The 19,866-nt window shown below is 41.6% G+C and overlaps 1 protein-coding gene across 1 annotated transcript; it reads left to right on the top strand.

Annotated features, from left to right (window-relative positions):
* Positions 1-10,778: 10,778 nt before the first annotated feature.
* Positions 10,779-18,756, top strand: LOC117820888 (potassium voltage-gated channel subfamily A member 3). Its single transcript, XM_034694820.1, is given in 4 exon segments — positions 10,779-12,133; positions 12,136-14,095; positions 17,749-17,822; positions 17,977-18,756. Coding segments are annotated over 2 exon segments (1,611 nt in total). The 5' UTR covers positions 10,779-11,163; the 3' UTR covers positions 12,777-14,095; positions 17,749-17,822; positions 17,977-18,756.
* Positions 18,757-19,866: the final 1,110 nt, after the last annotated feature.

The raw sequence follows: 19,866 nt of genomic DNA, 5'->3' as shown, positions 1-19,866 counted from the left end.
AACTCGTCCCAAATTATAGATTTTAACATAAACTCCACCTCTGACAAGGTAAACAGCCAACCATAGTTTAGGATTTTGGGGTGGCCCCTGGGGTGGCCAATTGGATTTCAAGAGGTGACAGTGCCACCCTTGGCCACCCCTCTGGACACGCCACTGCTTAGCAGTAGCTAGTACAGTATCTACTTGTCTAATTCAATAATTCTCACCACCAGCAGACTGAATTGTGTATCTTTAGTGTGAAAAAATTTCATAGTATAGGCTTCAGGATTTAAAACCCTAAACTATATCACTGAAAGCCTGCAGTAGCAACCACCTCACCACAGGCCTGCCTGGCAGTGCTTATCTTTTAGGTGTTTTCATTTTAACATTTTACTTTAAAAGCCTATGCTAGACAGTCTGTAATGTTGATGCGTTCTGTCGTGTGTGTTCTGAATTGTTGTTGTGTTTTACCCTTCAGGCCACCGTAAAAAAACAGATTGCTGATCCTGCATTATTACCTGTGGGATCCTTTGCATGAGGAGATTAACAATCACTGCAGGGGTTACTCATAAGTCTTTTCAGCAAAAGTTTATGCATGTCAGTGTGAGTAGAGGACAAGATCTACTGCAGAGGTCTGATAACTCAGGAGGTAATGGTGACTGTAAAAATAGATGACACAGGATTAATATATGCAGGTGTGAAGAGGTGATCAGAGGTAAAATTCTCCCTACAGTTGCTGTGGGCAAATACAGGCTGGCCCACTTAATAAGGATGTAAGAGAGAGTACATGAAGGTCACAGAGTCCACCAAGGAGCTCCAGCCCCAAACAGTGTGTGTTTAGTGTGCGTGCGTGTGTCTACTTCATTCTGTTAATGACTTATTGCCTTTGCTGCTGTGGAGTCCAGGCAGACTTTGAGAAGGTATTGGACCTCCCATGGTAGCATCACTCAAGCACACACTCACAGAAACACACACACACATCCCGGGGCTTATACACCTTAATTTTCCCCTTTCATCTATCTGTAAAACACACAGCGGGGGGAATGCCACCAAAGGGAAGTATGGAAATTGGGCCAATGGGTGGTTGGCTCACAGTGGAAACCAGCCCCTACCATGACTTTATACTACAGTGAGCCTGAATTTATCCCATACTGTATTGTATCAAGTAACCTTTCACCTACTTCTGTTGTTACCGTGCAAAACAGGCTTGGTGAAATGAGGACATCTAGAAAATATTCTTACATGTCTGTTGTATTGGATGTAGCAGAGTGTGTGTTTTTTAGCCATCCTAACTGTATGGCTTCATGCAGGTCTGACATTTGTCTCTTGTACTGCCATGACATGTGTGTTCTCGTGGTCCCAAGAGGATGAATCCAGCAGGTAAAAACATGTTGACTTACCCAATGAAATCTCAATATTTGCTTGTTAGATTTGCATACCTCTGCAAACATTAATTGTCCCCAGAGGATGGAACCTAAAGCCTTTAGTAAGCCTCCAATTATTCCTCCAAAATTTGCAGGTAAATGGCTGCATTTCAGGTATTTTATCCCAAGCTGTTGTCCAATTTTTTCCCTTTCATTATTTACACCTCATACACTGTTGTGAGGAGTAGGCCAAGCAATTAGCAGGTCTTATATTTCGGAGCTTTCTCAAGAATACCTTGTTCTCTGTTGGAGGCATATAGTGTTAACTTGTCTTTTGCTGAAATGAACAAAGAGCTAGGTTAGAGTTAGGCCACAATGAGTGTTTTTTTTGCAGCACATACCTTCCCTGTGCCACCTTTTTATACTTTATATTGGAGGGGTGCAGAGCAGATAAACCTTGTCTTCTAATCTGCGGTCAGTCTGCATTGCGCATATGCATCCTTTTCTTTGGAGCGTAACGTTGTTGCATTGTTTTACCCGGATACAGTGATGCTATTTTTTGATTGGCTGACGGGGTAGCTATATTCCTTACTTTCTTTTTGATTAGCTGGTGCGTGGAAAAAATCCTTCTGAAGGAAAAGCGGCGCAACTTGGTGGCCGTTGTCCTAGTAATGATTGTGCGTGAGAAATACAAAGTGTGGCGTGTGAGCATGTGAACAGGTTGAAATGCGTGTCTCACGTCCAATGCCTGAGACTTGAGAGCCCTGCTCCGGTCACAACTGTTCCTGTTAATACTTAGCTTTGCTTACTAGCTTGCGAGCATGGAGCCATTTCTAAATCAGTTTACATTGTCAAGTGGTGCTAAGCCCAAGCTAGCTAAATTAAGACAATATGACGACAGTATATAGAGTTTAGTTTTATTGAGAACAGTGACGGGAGACCAAAATGCGTCATGTGTCTTCAGATGCTAGCGAACAAAGCTATGAAGCCAGCCATGCTAAAGCGACATCTAATCACCCGGAATATAAGGACACAAATAAAGACTTTTTCCAGGTAAAGAGCGAGGGATACATCTGCCAGAAAACACAGATGGTGAAGTGTTTTCTGTTTATCACTGTGGAACAGGTCTGAAGTATTTAGATTGATAAGTTTTACAATACAAATCATTCCAAAGGCATCTAAGAGGGCAAATGGTAGTAAGCATATGTGCTTAATCTGTTACAATTATGAGGGGGTCCTTCGAAAATATTCTCACCTGTAAGGGTCCCTGGCCCCAAAACGTTTGAGAGCCCCTGCTGTAGAGCACTTTGAGTTGCTCTATGTACTGTATAAGTGGTGCTTTATAAACAAACGTGCCTGCCTTGCTAAGCTCTATGTACAGTATAAGTGGTGCTTTATAACAAGTGCCTGCCTTGCCAAGCATTCAGTGGGTATTGCATTGCTTGTGTGTTTTTAGATTCTTAATGCAAACCCATTTTAAAGCTTCAGATGCATCTTCAGAGTTTGGTGTCCCCATTTGGAAGTCAAAGATAGCATTTAAATTTTTCTGACATCATTAACTGGAGGTCATTAAACATTGTTTTCTCACAGAGAAATGCAGACTCAGTGGCATTGAGATAAGCTGCTTGATTTGCCTTGACCCCAATTTGGTTTGGGAAGGGTTTATTATTATTATCATTATGACTACAAACAAAATGAATTTTATTCTTTGTATCATGTTTCAGGAAACAAATTTTTTTTTGACCCATTTGCCATGAGAAAAATATCAATAAACTGGCAAACATTTTAAACTATGTTTATTTAATTAGAGTCAGGAATAGATTCATGGTGTGGCTGAGAAAATACACTGACTCTGGAGGACTGGAGGCCTTGGTGGATTCACCTTGAGCATACAGTATTTTCGCTGCGTGTACCAACAACCATCTGGACCAACTGGGATACGGTGGCCCTCCTGTGCTGAGACTTAGTGGATTAATAGAGTCAGACAGCAGGGCAGAGAGGAACGTGCAAAAGAAAGGTAAACCCCGAAACACAGATGGGTACAAATAGTTCTATTAATAACTACATTTGGGAAAAAAGGAATAGATAAATAGGCAGTGAAACCATTCAACTATGGGAGACTGAAAAAAATATGTATATCCTTATTTTTAGACATACAGCAGGTATTTAGATGTATTGGAGATTTTCCTCTGAGGAGAGTAGAGAATGTTAAAAAGTGAGGCAGATGAGGCAAAGATTAAAAGGTGTGGAAAAGGATGAGTGGAGGTGAGAGACAATGATTGGGAGAAGGTGATGTTTGAACTTTAAGTGTGAGCAATGCCAACATGTAGTGGAGGAGGGATGCGGTGAGGCTTTCAGTTTCTTCTTTTTTTGATCATGTGACTCCCAAGAATATGTCTTCTCCAGCTCTTAACTACCAGCTCTGCCACCATGGGAAAGACTACGCACTCTGCTTTATATTTAATAGGCTGACATATGGAGCTGCTGCCGCGTATTGCAGTTATTCAGCAGCTGTTCTCGTGGTTGTATTCCTTTCTCCCGTCTGAGAAATATTTGGTTTATATGTATGAACTAAGTAGGGCAGAACACAGAGACAAACACTTTAATAATAGATATTACAAGGCTGTATTATTCATCAAAGTGCTGCATAGTCTCCAGGGCTTCCAGTAGGATAACACATTAGATTTCTCAGCTCAATCAACTTCAGCCTGGCTGTATTTCCTCCTTCTAATGTGGGAGTTTATTTCTGTTAATGGAGCTGATGGTTGTGAGAAGCAGGGAAGACCTTTTCTCCTCCTGCTCTGGCTGATGTTGCTCTGGGGAGGATTGTATCTATTATGCATAGATATCGCCTGCAGCTAGATCTACATATTTGTGACACTCCAGCCATGCAGGAACTCTCCAGAAACCCTTCCTTGATCCAGTGCAACCTGAAAAGCATATTCTTTCAAGTGGAAAGGCAGCTTCAAGTGGACAGTGGAAAAACTGCGACCATGCTGTGAATTTGTGTTCATTCTATATTTTTTTGACAGCATATGTTGGTGACCTCATGTATTCTTAAGTAGCCTGTGGACCTCTGAGCCTATGACACCAGATTATTTAGTGGATGACCTCTATTTATTTGATAAACACAGACCTTCCTTGTAATTTCACTGCCCACTTAGGTTATGTATAAAATTAATATGAGCATTGCAAGTTAGTTATCTGTATTTTTAAGGCTGGCAGCAGTCTTCCATGCCAGATCAATGAATTCATAGATGAACAGATGGTGACCCTAGACTGTACACAATGGACAGAACAACAGCTCCCAAGTGAGGCCAGTTTTTTGGGTCTGACGGTCAAAAAAAAAAAAAAAAAAAAAGCCCTCTCCATATAAACAGATGGAACATGGGTCAAACTTGATAAATTTACATACAACGTTTTCGCCCTCAGTGCCAACAAGCAGAAGCAAAATGTGCAATAACTTTTTTCTGCAACCCGATATGATGTTATGCAGAATCAATCTTGGTTGTCAAGGGGTTTTCACCAATCGGAATCAAGTATTTAACACAGCCAGGTAACTAGTAAGATAGCCAGGTGAAAAAGAGAGAAGAAAGAGGGCAATAGATATCCAGGAGGGCCTCTGAAGTACAAAACATGTAAATTCCAATGTCTGATTATGACCCTGTTACACACATGGCCTATTTGTGTTTGTAAAATTGTCTCAGACCTAAAAAAGAATTGACAGGGGAAAGTGCAACCACACTGTAAATTCATGTTCAATAAGTGTTTGTGTAACACCTCGTTAAGGTCCACAAATATTGCTTAATAGGCATTTTAAGAAATTAGTCTCCACCCTAAAATACAAAAGGCTTGAAATGGCAGTGTGCTGCTGTAATTCAATGATTGTTCCATGTTTGTGCAACAGTGTGGTGGTGGTGGTTGTGGTGGTGGTCATCATGGATGCTTTGCCTGAATGGCCTTGTTAGTCTTTGTCTCCACCCGGATAACACATTCCTTTGAGTGGCACAATCAGCTTTAAGATGGTGGAAAAAGTGCAACGACTGTTTTAAATCTTGTTTATGCTGTATTCGTCCACCAGCGTGGGGGTGATGGTCCACATGCGTTCTCTGCCTGTACGACATCTATTTGTTAATCTCCTTTTTATCCCCGAAACGGAGTCCTTAAAGCACTATAGTCAACTTCAAAACAGAGGAAAAAGCAGCCACTTGTTTATTTTGTTTGTGCAACAGCGTGGCTGTGGTACACATGCATGCTTTAACTGTACAGCCCCTATTTGTTTATCTGTTTGTCTCCACTCAGCGTGTAGATATGATCATCCAACTAAAACAATAACAGAAGCCACAGCCAGCCGAGTCTCATCCCTCAACCTTTCTCCTCCGTCCCTCTCTCTATTTCTGTTGCCGGGGTTACAGGAGGACCTGGTGCAGCTCCTGGCCAGTCAGGCTTTGTTCCACAGATGGGCCCTGTCATCTCTCGCTCTGTGCTTCTCCTCCTGTTAGCCTCCCCTGTGTCTCTGTCATGTGCAGCTGCACTCTGGCCCTGATATCTATAGTTATGCTAATATGAGCAGTCGATTAATTAGCGTGCACACACACAGGTGCTTTGTCCATATGGGCCTCCTCTTCATTGTGAATATTCAGATTACAGCACCCTGTGTGCTTTTACTGTTACGTGCATGTGGAGAGGAAGAGGATGTGGGATGGCTGAGGCATATGACTTGCTGAGTAACAGGAAGATACTGCTTGTAAAGAGCAGTGATTAAAACCCAGATAGAGTACCAGTGGCTTTAATGAGTGTCTGTGGGATCATTACAAAGACTTACGATGGTTGTCATTGCATCTCCCACCAGCACAGGATGCATCAGCAAGGCCAATGTTTTACTGATAAAAATAAAGCTTCAAAGAAACTTTTAGACACATTTTTACAGAGAAATCCCCTTTACAAATTTGGATTTCTATTCAAATCCTACAGAGCATGACTCAGTCTTCATATAAATTAGCCCCCTACCACTGTTCTCTTGTGCATTAAAGATATCTGTCGGTCTGCCTGTCTCTCTCTCTTCCTCTGACATTAACCATCCTGTCATCCCTAAGGTCTCTCCCGGGGAATATAACCAGAGAAGCACTTAAACTTTCTCCCACAGCTCAAGGGAGATGTGATCAGCTGACATTTATTTTCAGAGGTACACTGACAGGATGTCTCGGCACCATCCAGTCACTACTATCAAAACGATTCCCCATCAAACATGAAGCTTATCTATTCGATTTTTACTTCACAAACCTCAGTCATGTCATACCTTGCTGTGACCATCAATACAAAACGATTAAAAAGTAGCAGCACTTTTTAAGCCATGCAATTGGAATAACACTGTGACAAAAAAAAGCTTATATTATATATTTTATAAATATCGGGTTTACAGTAATTCAGTAATGTTCTTGGCTGATGTAGGATTTTAGATGGACCATGGAAATGATAGCAAAACGCCGAGGAAGGAAAAATGTAACTTCTGTCATTCAGTTTCCGTTAGTCCTTTTGAATACTTCACTGTTGTCATAAGTTTTTTTGGTTTTCTTTGTACCAAAAATGATAGCCCACCCATATTTGTGATAGCCTTCATATAAAGCTATTTCTGCCTACGCCACTGCAGCAAGTACAACTGGTTGAAAGGGTAATTAGAACCAATATTAGATGCTTTGTAAGACCTGAAGGATTTGAAGGATTGAAAGGATTGGCAGTAGCTTTGCTGAAAATATAGAATGACATCACAAAGTCAACACCATACAACAAAAACTGTTCCAGTACAGCAATAGGGGGCTAAAAATGATGGTTGGTAGTTTGGGGAATATATATAATATTTCCTTATGAAAATCCCTTAAAATCGAACGCTTTTGAGAGAAACTAATGCACTTAGGCTTAGAGTTCACTTTTGAAGTCAAGCTCATAACCACACAAGTATTCTGACAAGTTAACAGTGGGACAGGCTGCCAGGTACGTGATCCTTAATCTTAGTCATCTAGACATAGATGACATAATCTTCTCCAGGAACTGCGTACATAAATGCTGCTGTACATCCCTCGAAGATCCAAACCAGCGCATTTTCTCAAGTGCAACCAGATGTCCATGACCTCAGCCAGCTGAGCTGTGCTTCCTGTAGAATGCCCCCCCCCCCCCACATGCTCTTTGGGCCTGTTTCAATGCCTTTCAGTCAGCCACATTCCACTTTGAGGCATTCAAGTACGATGTGCAAGGTAGCCTCATTTCGTAGGTTAATAAGAGAGTTGGGGTGGTACTATATTTAACACGAAGAGTGGAAACCACATTAAAAGGCCTGATGGCTGTCCCTGAGCCTCTCTCCCTGTGGACCAACTGGCCCTTTTAATACATGACAGCTTCAATGTGGCCTCAATAGGAAAACAGGCTCTGCACTGAATGTACCAGAGTCACAGTCATTATCACTCACTGCCATTATCTTTGAACAGCAAAGGTGTATAAGTGTCAAAACCTGTCATATTTGACCCTGAACAGAAATCTTAAGCACTTGGATGAAAACACTTCAGTTCACTTACATTTAATTTTCTGAATCAGTGTCTGGCCTGTTAGAGAGATATTCAATAGAGAGGTTATTTACAAAGGCGAAGAAAGGTTTAAGCTCTTTCACTTGGAAGTACCAATGCTACAATGTCAAAAATATTCCTATTACAAGCATTCCTGCAGATGAAGCTGTTTTCAATGAAAGTTTGAACAAATTATCTCAAAATGCCCTTAGTAATAGTAACGATTGTGAAGCAGAGTGCCTTCTATCAGGGTAAATTATCCTTTATTTTAATATGTCTGCGTTATGCATGCATATGGTAGATTGGTTGGGTAAAGTGAAGTAAAAAAACAACTACAACTGTTGAGTCTTTAAAATAATTCCATATTATAATGGGATGAAAAGAAAACACTGTAGCAGAAAATCAAGAATTACAATGGCAGTAACTCGGGAGGTAAATGAAGAGCAACAAGTTTAACTTGCAGACGTTTTGTTAAAACTCTCTCTCTCTCTCTCTCTCTCTCTCTCTCTCTCTCTTTCTCTCTCTCTCTTTCTCTCTGTCTCTCTCTCTCTCTGTGTACCCACCACACATACACACTCCTGGAACTAAATGCTGGCCCCTAGTAGGTTGAATCACTTTGTTAACTGCTCCTTTATTCTCCTTTCCCCTCTGTTGGTTAAACTTCTACCTCTGCCCTCTAGTGGTAATTCTAAATCCTGGGCGAGTTCCACATTTTCCTTTGGGGTCAGGACCTGAGTCAGTCTTTCTACACTTGTGATTAATGCATTGAGAGTTAGTGCAATGTGTGGTACAGACTTGGTCCAGTCAAGTTATCTTTTGTGGGTTTGTGATGGTGGGGCTACTTGTACCAAGTTGAGTGTTTCCTCATGATATTCAGATTGATGGGAGATTTCTCAGGTTACTCCAGTCATCTGATGTTCATTTAATCTAATCTGGAGGAAGCAGCTGTTTAATGAGCAGCGAACAAAGTCATCCCTCACAATTAGCACAATGTTTCTTCCATCCTCTCCTCCTTTAGATAGTGCATCCTACCACTTGTTGATAAGTTGTGTTTGCATTCATAACTGTGGGGTACAGAGTATCAGTCTGTTTAAAAAACACCAGAGCAGCAGACTAGAAGAAAGCTGCTGAAAGGCTTTATACCACACTTAATATTTCTTTGTTGAGCATATTCAGTTTAGTAAGCAGTCAACTTTGCATGCTTTCCGTCTCTCTTTCTATTCTCAGCTTACATACACCACCACCTCCCACACACCTACACCGTCCCACACACACAGGAGAGAAACACAAGTGTTTGGCATTGGCAGGATTACAGAAATCTTCAACTGACACACATCCCTGAACGCAGAGCAACTCTTTGTAAAGTGAAGTGAAGAACAGCAAAATGTCTTCACCTTGTCCTCATTTCTTCTAATCCTTGGAGAACGTATTGTGTAAGTGTTGGGCAAAAAAAATGCTCTCCACATGCTGTGCATACATGTGATCTTGCTCATATTTGGTAATATCTGTTTATGAAACAGTGAGCAAGAGCATCTTTTAACCTTATTTCAAAATCCCATCAACAACAAAAAGTCCAAATCAGTGTATTACTATTATTTTAGGTCACCTTGAATACTTAGCTGTTGATTACATCTTTTGGCTTTAGACTTCTCTGATGTGCTTTCTTTGCCACTAAGCTTTGCCATTGTTGTTGTAGTAATTAGGCTCCTCCCTTTTAGCTGGACTCAATCATTGTCATTGAGTCTATAACTGCAGGTTAGGTCTTGCTTAGAAAAAGGTCAAAGAAAAATATAAAATCTTGGATCCTGACATCTTTTCACTTATTTTTTCATTTCAGCACCTTGGACAGCAGCACCCTAGGGGCGTTAAAATCTGAAACATTCAAGGTAGAAACTTGGAGCTATAAATCTTAAGACTGAGGATGTCTTTTGTGGTCAGTTTGTTGATTTGAAGTACCAAAAACCTACAATATGTACTAGTGGTCATTCACTGGCAAAAGCTCTGTATTCATGTATAAATACTCATATTTATTACAATGATAAAATGTTTTATGGTATTTTACTTTTATTAAATGCTTCTAAGAGCAGGAACGTTTTATAAAAACATCAAAGAACAATTTGATAAATACATAAATATGGAGCAACATTGAGCAACATTTTGATCAAGAATACCTAACATGGAAATAAAAACTGTTCAAATACTTGCAGAATTTAGAAAATAGATTTTTTTATATGCATATATACTTTATACATATATATCACCACCTCCCCCACAAAATCTCCCACAGGACCAACGTGCACTATTGCTGACCCTTTGACAATCGCTTCACCTAATAAATATTGCATGGAGCTGCTGTGTTTATGTTATAGAATTGTGTTTCCCTCGACGTCAGTGCTCACTAGTTTTCATCTTGAATGTAGTTTTAATAATATACAGCACTATGATACTGTATTTTTCCAAATATGCTGCATGTCATATTTGATATTCGTTTAGCTATTTCTGCAACAACGTGATTTGGCTCCCATCGACCTGTTCGACCTCTCTTTCTTCCTCACACGCCCTCCTCGTTTACTCCTCTTTACTTTAACTCATAACATGGCCACTTCGGGCGGTAGACATCAATTCGACTTCAGATTGCATACTGGATAGGTCCATCCATCGTTTCTCTGTGCGTAATTATGTAGACCAACGAGAGCAGAAATATGTATAATGTTTAAAATTCAAATGCAGTTAATTTAACCACGACCAAACCGGCTCTTTGTGTGAAGAAAGGTGTGGTCACGCTTGATGATGCTTCTTCTCATTGATCAGTTCTGGAAAAAAGGAGGCTCAGATATGACATGCATTGCCTATTTTGAAATGTCCTATCTGTGAGCAATGACCTTGGTTAAAAGAAGACTCTTTGGACTCGCATAGTGAGAGTGCCTGTGTGTGTATGTCTGAGCGCGTGTCTAAGAGACTGGGGGGGCAGCAGGAGGCGGGCCAGCCCAAACCCTGAATGACGCCCGTCTCTTGCTTCTTGTGTACATCAATGTGTCCTGCGATTGGCGGAGGGCAGTGTAAGGTACCCTCCGCTGGCGCGCCGTGGGCGGGTGGCTGGCCTGTTTATAAACCCAGATCTCTCCCCGTGGGCGGGAACAGCAACAGTAGAGAGTGAAAGTAAAGCGCCAGGAGAGGGTGAGGGAGACGGTGGAGGAGAAAGGCTGTGGCGGCGGCTGAGGTTGACCCGGGGCTCGCAGAGGGGGCGAGGCGGCCGCCCCTGTATGCGTCTTCAACCGCGCATGGATGACCACCTCAGCCTTCTGCAATCACCCCCGCCGAGCGCGACTAAAACCCGGGGCGACAATCTGGTGAACCACGGATACACCGAGACAGAAGCCGACGTGATGACGGTGGTGGCGTGTGACAACATGTTGGAAGAGTCGGCGGCTCTCCCGGGTCACCACTCTCTGGACCGATATGAACCGGATCACGAATGCTGTGAGAGAGTGGTCATCAACATATCAGGGTTACGCTTCGAGACGCAACTCAAGACTCTGTCCCAGTTTCCAGAGACCCTTCTGGGTGACCCCAAGAAGAGGATGAGGTACTTTGATCCTCTCAGGAACGAGTACTTTTTTGACAGGAACAGACCCAGCTTTGATGCAATCTTGTATTACTACCAGTCTGGGGGGCGCATCAGAAGACCCGTAAATGTGCCCATTGACATTTTCTCTGAGGAGATTCGCTTCTATGAGCTGGGTGAGGAGGCTATGGAAAAGTTCAGGGAGGATGAGGGCTTCATAAAGGAGGAGGAGCGGCCGCTGCCTGAGAATGAATTTCAGAGACAGGTGTGGCTGCTGTTCGAGTACCCGGAGAGCTCGGGTCCCGCGCGGGGCATCGCCATAGTGTCCGTCCTGGTCATTCTCATCTCCATTGTTATCTTCTGCTTAGAAACATTGCCAGAGTTCAGGGACGAGTACAAGGACCCGATCACTACTGCCTCTGTAATAAATGGCACGCTCCCGTATTTCACTAGCCCATTCTCAGACCCATTCTTTGTGGTGGAGACGCTGTGTATCATCTGGTTCTCCTTTGAGCTCCTGGTGCGTTTCTTCGCTTGCCCGAGCAAAGCCACGTTCTCCAAAAACATCATGAATATTATTGACATTGTTGCCATCATCCCCTACTTCATCACGCTTGGCACAGAGCTAGCAGAGAGGCAGGGGAACGGACAGCAGGCTATGTCATTAGCCATTTGCGCGTAATTCGGCTCGTTCGGGTGTTCCGTATTTTCAAACTTTCACGTCACTCAAAGGGGCTTCAGATTTTAGGACAAACTCTAAAGGCCAGCATGCGCGAGCTGGGTCTGCTCATCTTTTTCTTGTTCATTGGTGTCATCCTTTTCTCCAGCGCGGTCTACTTTGCAGAAGCAGACGACCCAGATTCGGGTTTCAACAGCATCCCGGACGCATTCTGGTGGGCTGTGGTAACCATGACAACAGTGGGCTACGGGGACATGCATCCAGTGACAATCGGAGGGAAGATAGTGGGGTCACTGTGTGCCATCGCCGGTGTGCTGACCATCGCTTTACCTGTACCTGTCATCGTCTCCAACTTCAACTACTTCTACCACAGAGAGACGGAGGGTGAGGAGCAGGCTCAGTACCTGCACGTGGGCAGCTGTCAACCTCTGGCTGACACAGAGGAGCTGAGGAAGACTCGCTCCTCTTCATCCCTCAGTAAAAGCGAGTACATGGTGATAGAGGAGCACGGGATCAACAGCGCGTTCAAACAGCAGCCGAACTTCCCCACCACGACCAACATCAACACCACGCAGCAAAACAACTCTCAGAACTGTGTAAACATAAATAAAAAGATTTTCACAGACGTGTAGCCCGTTTAAATGTCATGGCCCTGAACACAAGAAGAGGTTATGTGTCAACACACAGCTGTTGCGCACGAGCGTGTGGAAGCAGCAGGAAAGCAGATGAGGGGAAAAGGAAAAGGGAGAAAATGGGCAAAAACCTGTGTTCAGAGAAGCTGCTTTGTGCTCCATTCAAAGAATCAGAATTTTTCATTTAAGTGATATGAATCCATAATTCTGTGTGGCTCCATTCGCGCTTGGAGAGAGAGAGAGAGAGAGGGAGAGAGAGAGAGAGAGAGAGAGAGAGAGAGAGAGAGAGAGAGAGAGAGAGCTCGTTAAAGTATTAGGCCTATATTATTCCTGTCTGAGCGAAGCAATCGACCTGTTGTGCATCGTGCAATAGTAAAACTATGATCACAACAGGTAGAAATAGAAGCTTTATAACTGTAAAAGATGAGTACATATGTTAGGACACTCACATTGTATTATCATGCGTTATGAGTCGTGATTCGTCAACCATAGCCTATGTATAATATTCAGAATCATTAAAATATGTGTGTGTGTTTAAACACATGTTTGAAGAATACACTTTTGCATATATTATTCCATTAGACCGTCCTGTGCTCTGCCTTTACTGTGCGTTCAACTCTAGTCCAAATGCTTCCGTCTTACAAAAATAACCCCCCATAATTCCTCAATATAAACCTGTCCTCGTGGGCTATTAACTGCGTAAACAGCGCCGTGTAAACATAAGGGGCCAGCCTGCCCTGTCTGTCTCATTATCGGTGCGAGACACACGCGCGAGAGGAGAAACGCGGCGCTCTCCCACGTGCACAAACAGCAATCAAAGATGAAGCGTGCCTCTCCCTGGATGCCTAAAATATAGCCCGCTGTGATGCAGTCTCCATGGTGACGGTCGTTTCCTCGGTAACCCCGGTCACCGTTGCCATGGCGCCCTCGTTTCCACAGTAACCTCCCATATGGCATGAAAGCAATATTTGAGATTTCCATCTTAAAACGCGTATCCTCGGTGTCTGATTAGACTGCCGCGTGCGTAAAAATGCAAGCCCAGACATGCCCAGCGCCGTCTGCCGCGATTAGACACAGGCTCAGTCAGAGACTTCTGCATTGACACAAATCAAATTGAGGCAAATGATGTGCTGAACTTACAAGCATGAACTGCCCCTTGTGACTGTATCAAGCCGTATAAGATAAACCAGGGAGAAGTGGAAGGAGAGGGAGCGCGTGAAGAATTATGAATGGACTGGGGAGCACGTTGTGTCTGGCTGTCTGGATTGCAATACTGTGACTGGCCGACAGAGGTCGCTGTTCCCTCATTGATGGAACTGGTAAGTTTTTAGCACTGACTCTCGTCTGTGTACATTATTCCTCTACCTTAACCTATTACACCAGCATTTCACTGTTTGCAAATTTACACACGTGTTGTATAACCTTGTCGATCCAGGCAGGGTAGTTCAATCTGGAGACTTACCCTGAGAAAAATGAAAGGCACATTATGAAAATTATACATCTCATCATGGGCTTGTCAAAAACCATCCCTTACCTTTTTTTTTTATAGTATATTTTTTAAACCATCATTTTGTAATAAATATATCATAACAGAGTGAGAGGGTGTTCTGTTATTTGGTTTTGTCATTGTTTTGTCAATGCTCAACAGTAAAGTGGAATTTCACCAGTTTGCCTTTAGACACCTCTAGTGTGAGCATTTCTATTTTTTAATAAAGGTCATGATGCTCCTGCAGTGTTCCCAGGCTGTCTATAACCTTCAGCTGACTTTGTCTATAAAATGCATAAGGGCACCAAAAGCATTCCCACCCAGTTTGTCTCAGTGCTGCCCCCCAGTGGCCATCAACAGGCTTTTAAAAAACAGGTGTCTCCTACCTGCTTAGTGACCTCATTCTTTGTTGTCATTTGAAATTAAAAACACAGTGAATCAAGAAAACACCCTGTGAAGTTTCTCATTAAGGGTTGGATGAGCACAAGGTTTTTTCTCTTGTGCAGAGTTTCTACTTTATTTGCTAAAATCAGAATTATCATACATACAAAAGTAGATAATGTATGATGTATGCTCTCACACTGAGGTTACAACATACACTATTTACTGTTTGGGCATTCCTTTAGCTACAACATGAGCCACTGCTTTTCTTTTGTTCTTGTGCCGTTTCCTTTGAATCGCTGCCCTGCCCTCCCTGCAGATTTATGTCTAGATTTATGTTCAGTGTCCTCCCAGTCTGTGGTTACTCTAACTGACACAGAGAGGGAAATATAATTCAAAAAAGCAGTCTGAGGGGATCTATCAAACATGCTCTATGAGGCTGTGTGTGTTCATGTGTGTGTGGTAGTACTCTTTTTCTATGTATACCCCTGCAGCCATGGTTGAGTGATAATCAGGGCAGTCTCATCAGCTGGTTTTACCCTTAAGGCGAAATGGGAGGCCCCACAGGATGACCTTTTATTATTGATTATTCCTCTCCGTTTTGACCCCTGACCTGGACTTCATATTTTTTCAGTAATAGCAGTGTATTTGACATCAGTTAAATGGGCTGCTCATTTCTGAGGTCACATTAAAGCTCCAGTGGGGAAAAACCCTGGTATAATGATCAGCAAGTAAGATATACCATGAAGGAGACTGGGGCTCTTTCAGTGGTTAGTCTGGATGTTATTCATATGGGAACAGGCAGGATGAATGGTTAGAGTCACAGAAAACAGACCTAATATAGTACTATACCATGCATGCTAATGTTTTCAATTATTACTCTATCTGCTTCTGCTAATATGTGTCTCTGCAGCTCACCCGAGCTTACATTAGTTTATGTCAGGCTCTAATTACCTCTCCTCATCCCACACTCATCTTTTTTTGAGTTAACCACAATGTACACCATTTGGTTGAGGGTTTTATACACAGCAACAGATTCACTTTATTACGTTTCATTTTGTATTCTGTTTCTTCTTCCATAAAAATTACATCAGAAGAATACAACTTTGATTACATGAGAATCTTTGGAATAATTACTTTTAACCCACTTGAGACTAAGATAGTGGCATTCTTCATGCAGAGTATTAAATGTATGGTTATATCAGTGAATTCATAATTAATGTGTAATATTTATTTTTCTATCAATTTTCAAGACATACAAAACGTAGCTGATCAGGTGGCAAGGCATCTCTAAGCATTCGTTAATTTTATTTAAAGTATTATTCTATTCATAAGTCGCATCCATCACATATTTTAATGAATCTCAAAGGAAACAGTGACTAACAATGACTCACAGCCACACACTGCAAATCTTAAAACTTACAGAGTGTATTTGACAAATTTTGTCAAATTATTGTAGCACACTCATTACACCTGTCAAGTTCAGATTTAATATGTATCTTAAAATTACAGGCTGAAAATAAGGAATGAATGGATTGTAATGTATAAAAGTGGTAAAAGTTTCTTGAAGCAAGATGTAAAATTTAATCCAAGAAATGTATCAAGTAAAATGTGCTTGCTGCATTGGCAGTCATTTTTATACATTAAAATGAAGTCCTTCATTTTGGGTTGCAATGCCTGTGAATAAGATTTATACCTGGACTTGTCAGGTTAGTGTAGCTTATATAAAGTGTAGCAAGATCTGTTAAATCAAATTAGGCAAATGTAATTTTTTTTCAAAGTACAATACGAGAATACAATACCATGTGATGTGATTGGATCTAGGGATGCACCGATCCTACTTTTTAGGTCCCTATACCGATGCTGATACCTGGGCTTTGGTATCTGCCGATACCGATACCGAACCGATCCGATCCCTGTATTGATTTAACAATCTCTATTCCTTAATGTGAGGATAGAATCATGTTTTTGGTAACTTCAGGCTTTCTGACTTTGAAAACCACAATGAAATTAACATTTTTAAACTGACAGTATCATTATTCAAGAGATTATAAATGTGTACCAGCAGTTTGGTGAGTAAATCTTCATAACCGACAGATATTACAATTCAGCTGTACCTCAGCAGTCAATACGAGGAATTAAATATTCTGTATAGAAAAACAGCTTCAAATGAGAAAATAAAAAACAGATCAACGTAGTGTTTTCATATTGTTTCCAACAGAATGACCTGTACCCGTGGCAGGGAGGAGGGATATTAAAATCAGCACTATATATCGGCCCCTTGTCGCCAATATCTGATCTAGCTTTTTGAGTCCGATCTGGCTGATATCCGATTCCAGGATCGGATCATGCATCCGTAATTGGATCAATAAAACACATTTAATTTTCCAATTGGGTAATATACAAACATGATATGGCTTACAGCTTTTTAATGGAACAAGAAAGATGAAGAAAACAAATAAACAATATGAGAATAAAAATCAACATGGTGTTAGTAACAGGTATACATATGTACAGGGAGTAGTGTTCAGGGTAGCTTCAAGGAATTGTGCGCAAATAAACAATCGACAAAGGCAGAATATTTGTCATCAACACAACCAATGAGTCTCAGCCCATGTTTCATAAGACAGGTTCAAGTTTGGTCAGATGAGTGTTGGCCAAACCATATCCCAATAACTAATATACACTAAGTATAACCCTTTGAATAATAAAATATAGTGGCTGCATCAGCGTCAATTAAATGACGTGTTTCATATGTTTTTTTATGAGGTTTCCAAGATTAGGACTGTGTAGGACACATATTACACTGCTGCTCCACCCAGAGACAGCTGAATAAAACATGTGGCTGTATTAAGGGACAGTTAAAAGGAATATTTACAGGCAAGTCTGTCTGATCCAAAAGTTGCCTCATTTCCTCCTGAACAATGATTTTGGTTTGATCTTTGCATGAGTGCTAATGAGACAGTGGGGAGAGGAGGAGCAGCCTTGCATTGTTAATAAAACCAGTGAGCTGTAAGTTGGGTCTGACTAAATTTTTGCAGATCTAACGATTTTGCTTTTTTTTCCCTCTCCTCTTTCCCCCTCTTTGTTTTTTTTCCTCTCAAGTGGAAGTTGTTCCATTTTTCTGCACAGACCTCCTGGAACCGGCAATGACGCAAAACAGACCGCCTCCCATTGAGGTAAAAGGACATTGTGAAATAAAAAGGAGAGTATGATGAGGGTGAACTTAAACTAACATTCACCAATAATTACTCAAAAAGGCTTTCTCATTTCAGAGCTGTATATATTACCCATGAACCCATGGTGACCCTGTTTTCTGTTTTTTCCCTCTAGGGATGCAATGACTTTGGTCTTCCTGTTGGGCCTGATGGGCCAAAGTTGAGACAGAACTCCCTCTGGATCAGTTTATCTCCCCTCTCTTGACTGGTTTCTTCAAACCATGACTTCTATCTAACGGTGCCTAGCAGGTTGCCCCCTCCAGCAGATCACCTCTGAACCCAAAATGCCATCACAAGAATGACATATAACAGTAACATACTGTAAAATATTCCACGTACAGTTTTGTAGCTCAGTGTGATAGGCTGTGACAGAACACAGCTGGAGCTATGTTCTGGACATTTCTACTTACTGCTTTCTAGATAAAATTCAAAAGTACAGATTCAGGAAACAGACAGATATTTTGCTAAGCACATTAGTCTCCTGGACTCTACATGGATTTTCAACAGACAATAATTAACAGCTCTTGCTTCGGGTGGCGAAAACTGAGGCCAACATGATTAACTGAAACGAAACTGTGACACAAATCAAAGACTGTTAGCCATATGCCTTTCATAGCTCTGTGTGCCCTGTGTTGCTAATACGTGGCGCACACACACGTGTGTATGTGTGCTGGTTGCAGCTTTTCCCCTGACCAGAGAACAACAACAAACACGTGCACATCCATAGACACAACATACACGCACACATGTATACACATGCCTGTACACGGCTGTCTTTTATCCCAGAGTTTTTGGGGATGGGGCGGGGTGCTTTTTTTTCAGGGGAAGGCTGTGTATACCAGTATTTGTTCTGTGTTCTTCTGTGCTGTCTTCAACATGACCTATAAACAGATTATGAGCTGTACTGTCTTTATTTGAGATGATTCAAGCTGCATGTAGGCTGCTTTCACTCAATTACTGAAACAATGATGCTCATTTATGTCAGGGGGAAAAGTCAAAGTCTAATTACTGGCCTTATTACCTTTAATGAGTATGTATAGTGCATTTATATTATGGCATATATGACTACAGGCAATTAGAAACAAACAGTGACTTCTCTGTTTGGGTGCTTCTGTAGATGTAATCTGCTTCATTCACTCTTATATGCAGGCTTTTTATTAGCTGGACTGACCTAGTAAATTTGTACAATTCTTTACACTAGAAAAAATTGAAAACAAGGCAAAATGATACCACACAAATATAGAACACTATATACAAGTGGCTAAATCAGGTGGCTAAAGTATGTCTAAACTATTAAATAAGGTATTTGTATGATAACTAAATATTGACCTATTTTAATGGTTTAATCAATCAGTGTTGTCACAGTTAATAGCGGCCTCAAACCTGATGATAACACACACCAAGTGTCACAGTTTAATCAATTTTTCGAAGAGCCTCATTAAGTCTTTGAAGGGTTTCAAGGAAAAGTTCTTATTTTTGTATGAGACAGCTGGTTCCAGAAAAACATTCTCACACAGCACAAGTATCCTGTGTAGCACTGCTGGACAGACAGGACAGGGTGACTCCTCTGTAACTGGGTGGCTGGGCCAGTCCTTCATGAGAAACTACTGCACCCTTTTGTCAATATTAGTAAAACAGAACATTTATTGAAAGTAGCTGACACTATTTTACTGAAGAAGTAGCTTCAGAAACACCAGGAATTTTTAGTTGTTTTAGAAGATATCATGGTTCCAGATTTTAAGAGAACAGTGGGTGCTCATGATGGGACATTACAGAGAACTGAACTGTGCATGAGCTGAGTGGAAAACTGCATATCATCCCTGTGCCGAGGAGGTAAATATTAACATTCTGCTCAAGGTTCACAGCCATCACGCTGTCATCCTGTGTATGAGCAAGTGTGCTTTATTGCTTTACGGAGCCCACCAGCTCGCTAATAACTCTGCCATCTCTCCAGGCTATTGTGTGTTCACAAGTATTACACCGCCTTCCTGTAAGGCAGATTGGA

The sequence above is a fragment of the Notolabrus celidotus genome, chromosome 11 (genome assembly GCF_009762535.1).
Source record: "Notolabrus celidotus isolate fNotCel1 chromosome 11, fNotCel1.pri, whole genome shotgun sequence".
Taxonomy (NCBI): Eukaryota; Metazoa; Chordata; class Actinopteri; order Labriformes; family Labridae; genus Notolabrus; species Notolabrus celidotus.
The sequence above is the reverse complement of the archived record's forward strand: the minus strand, read 5'-3'. Positions and strand labels throughout refer to the sequence as shown.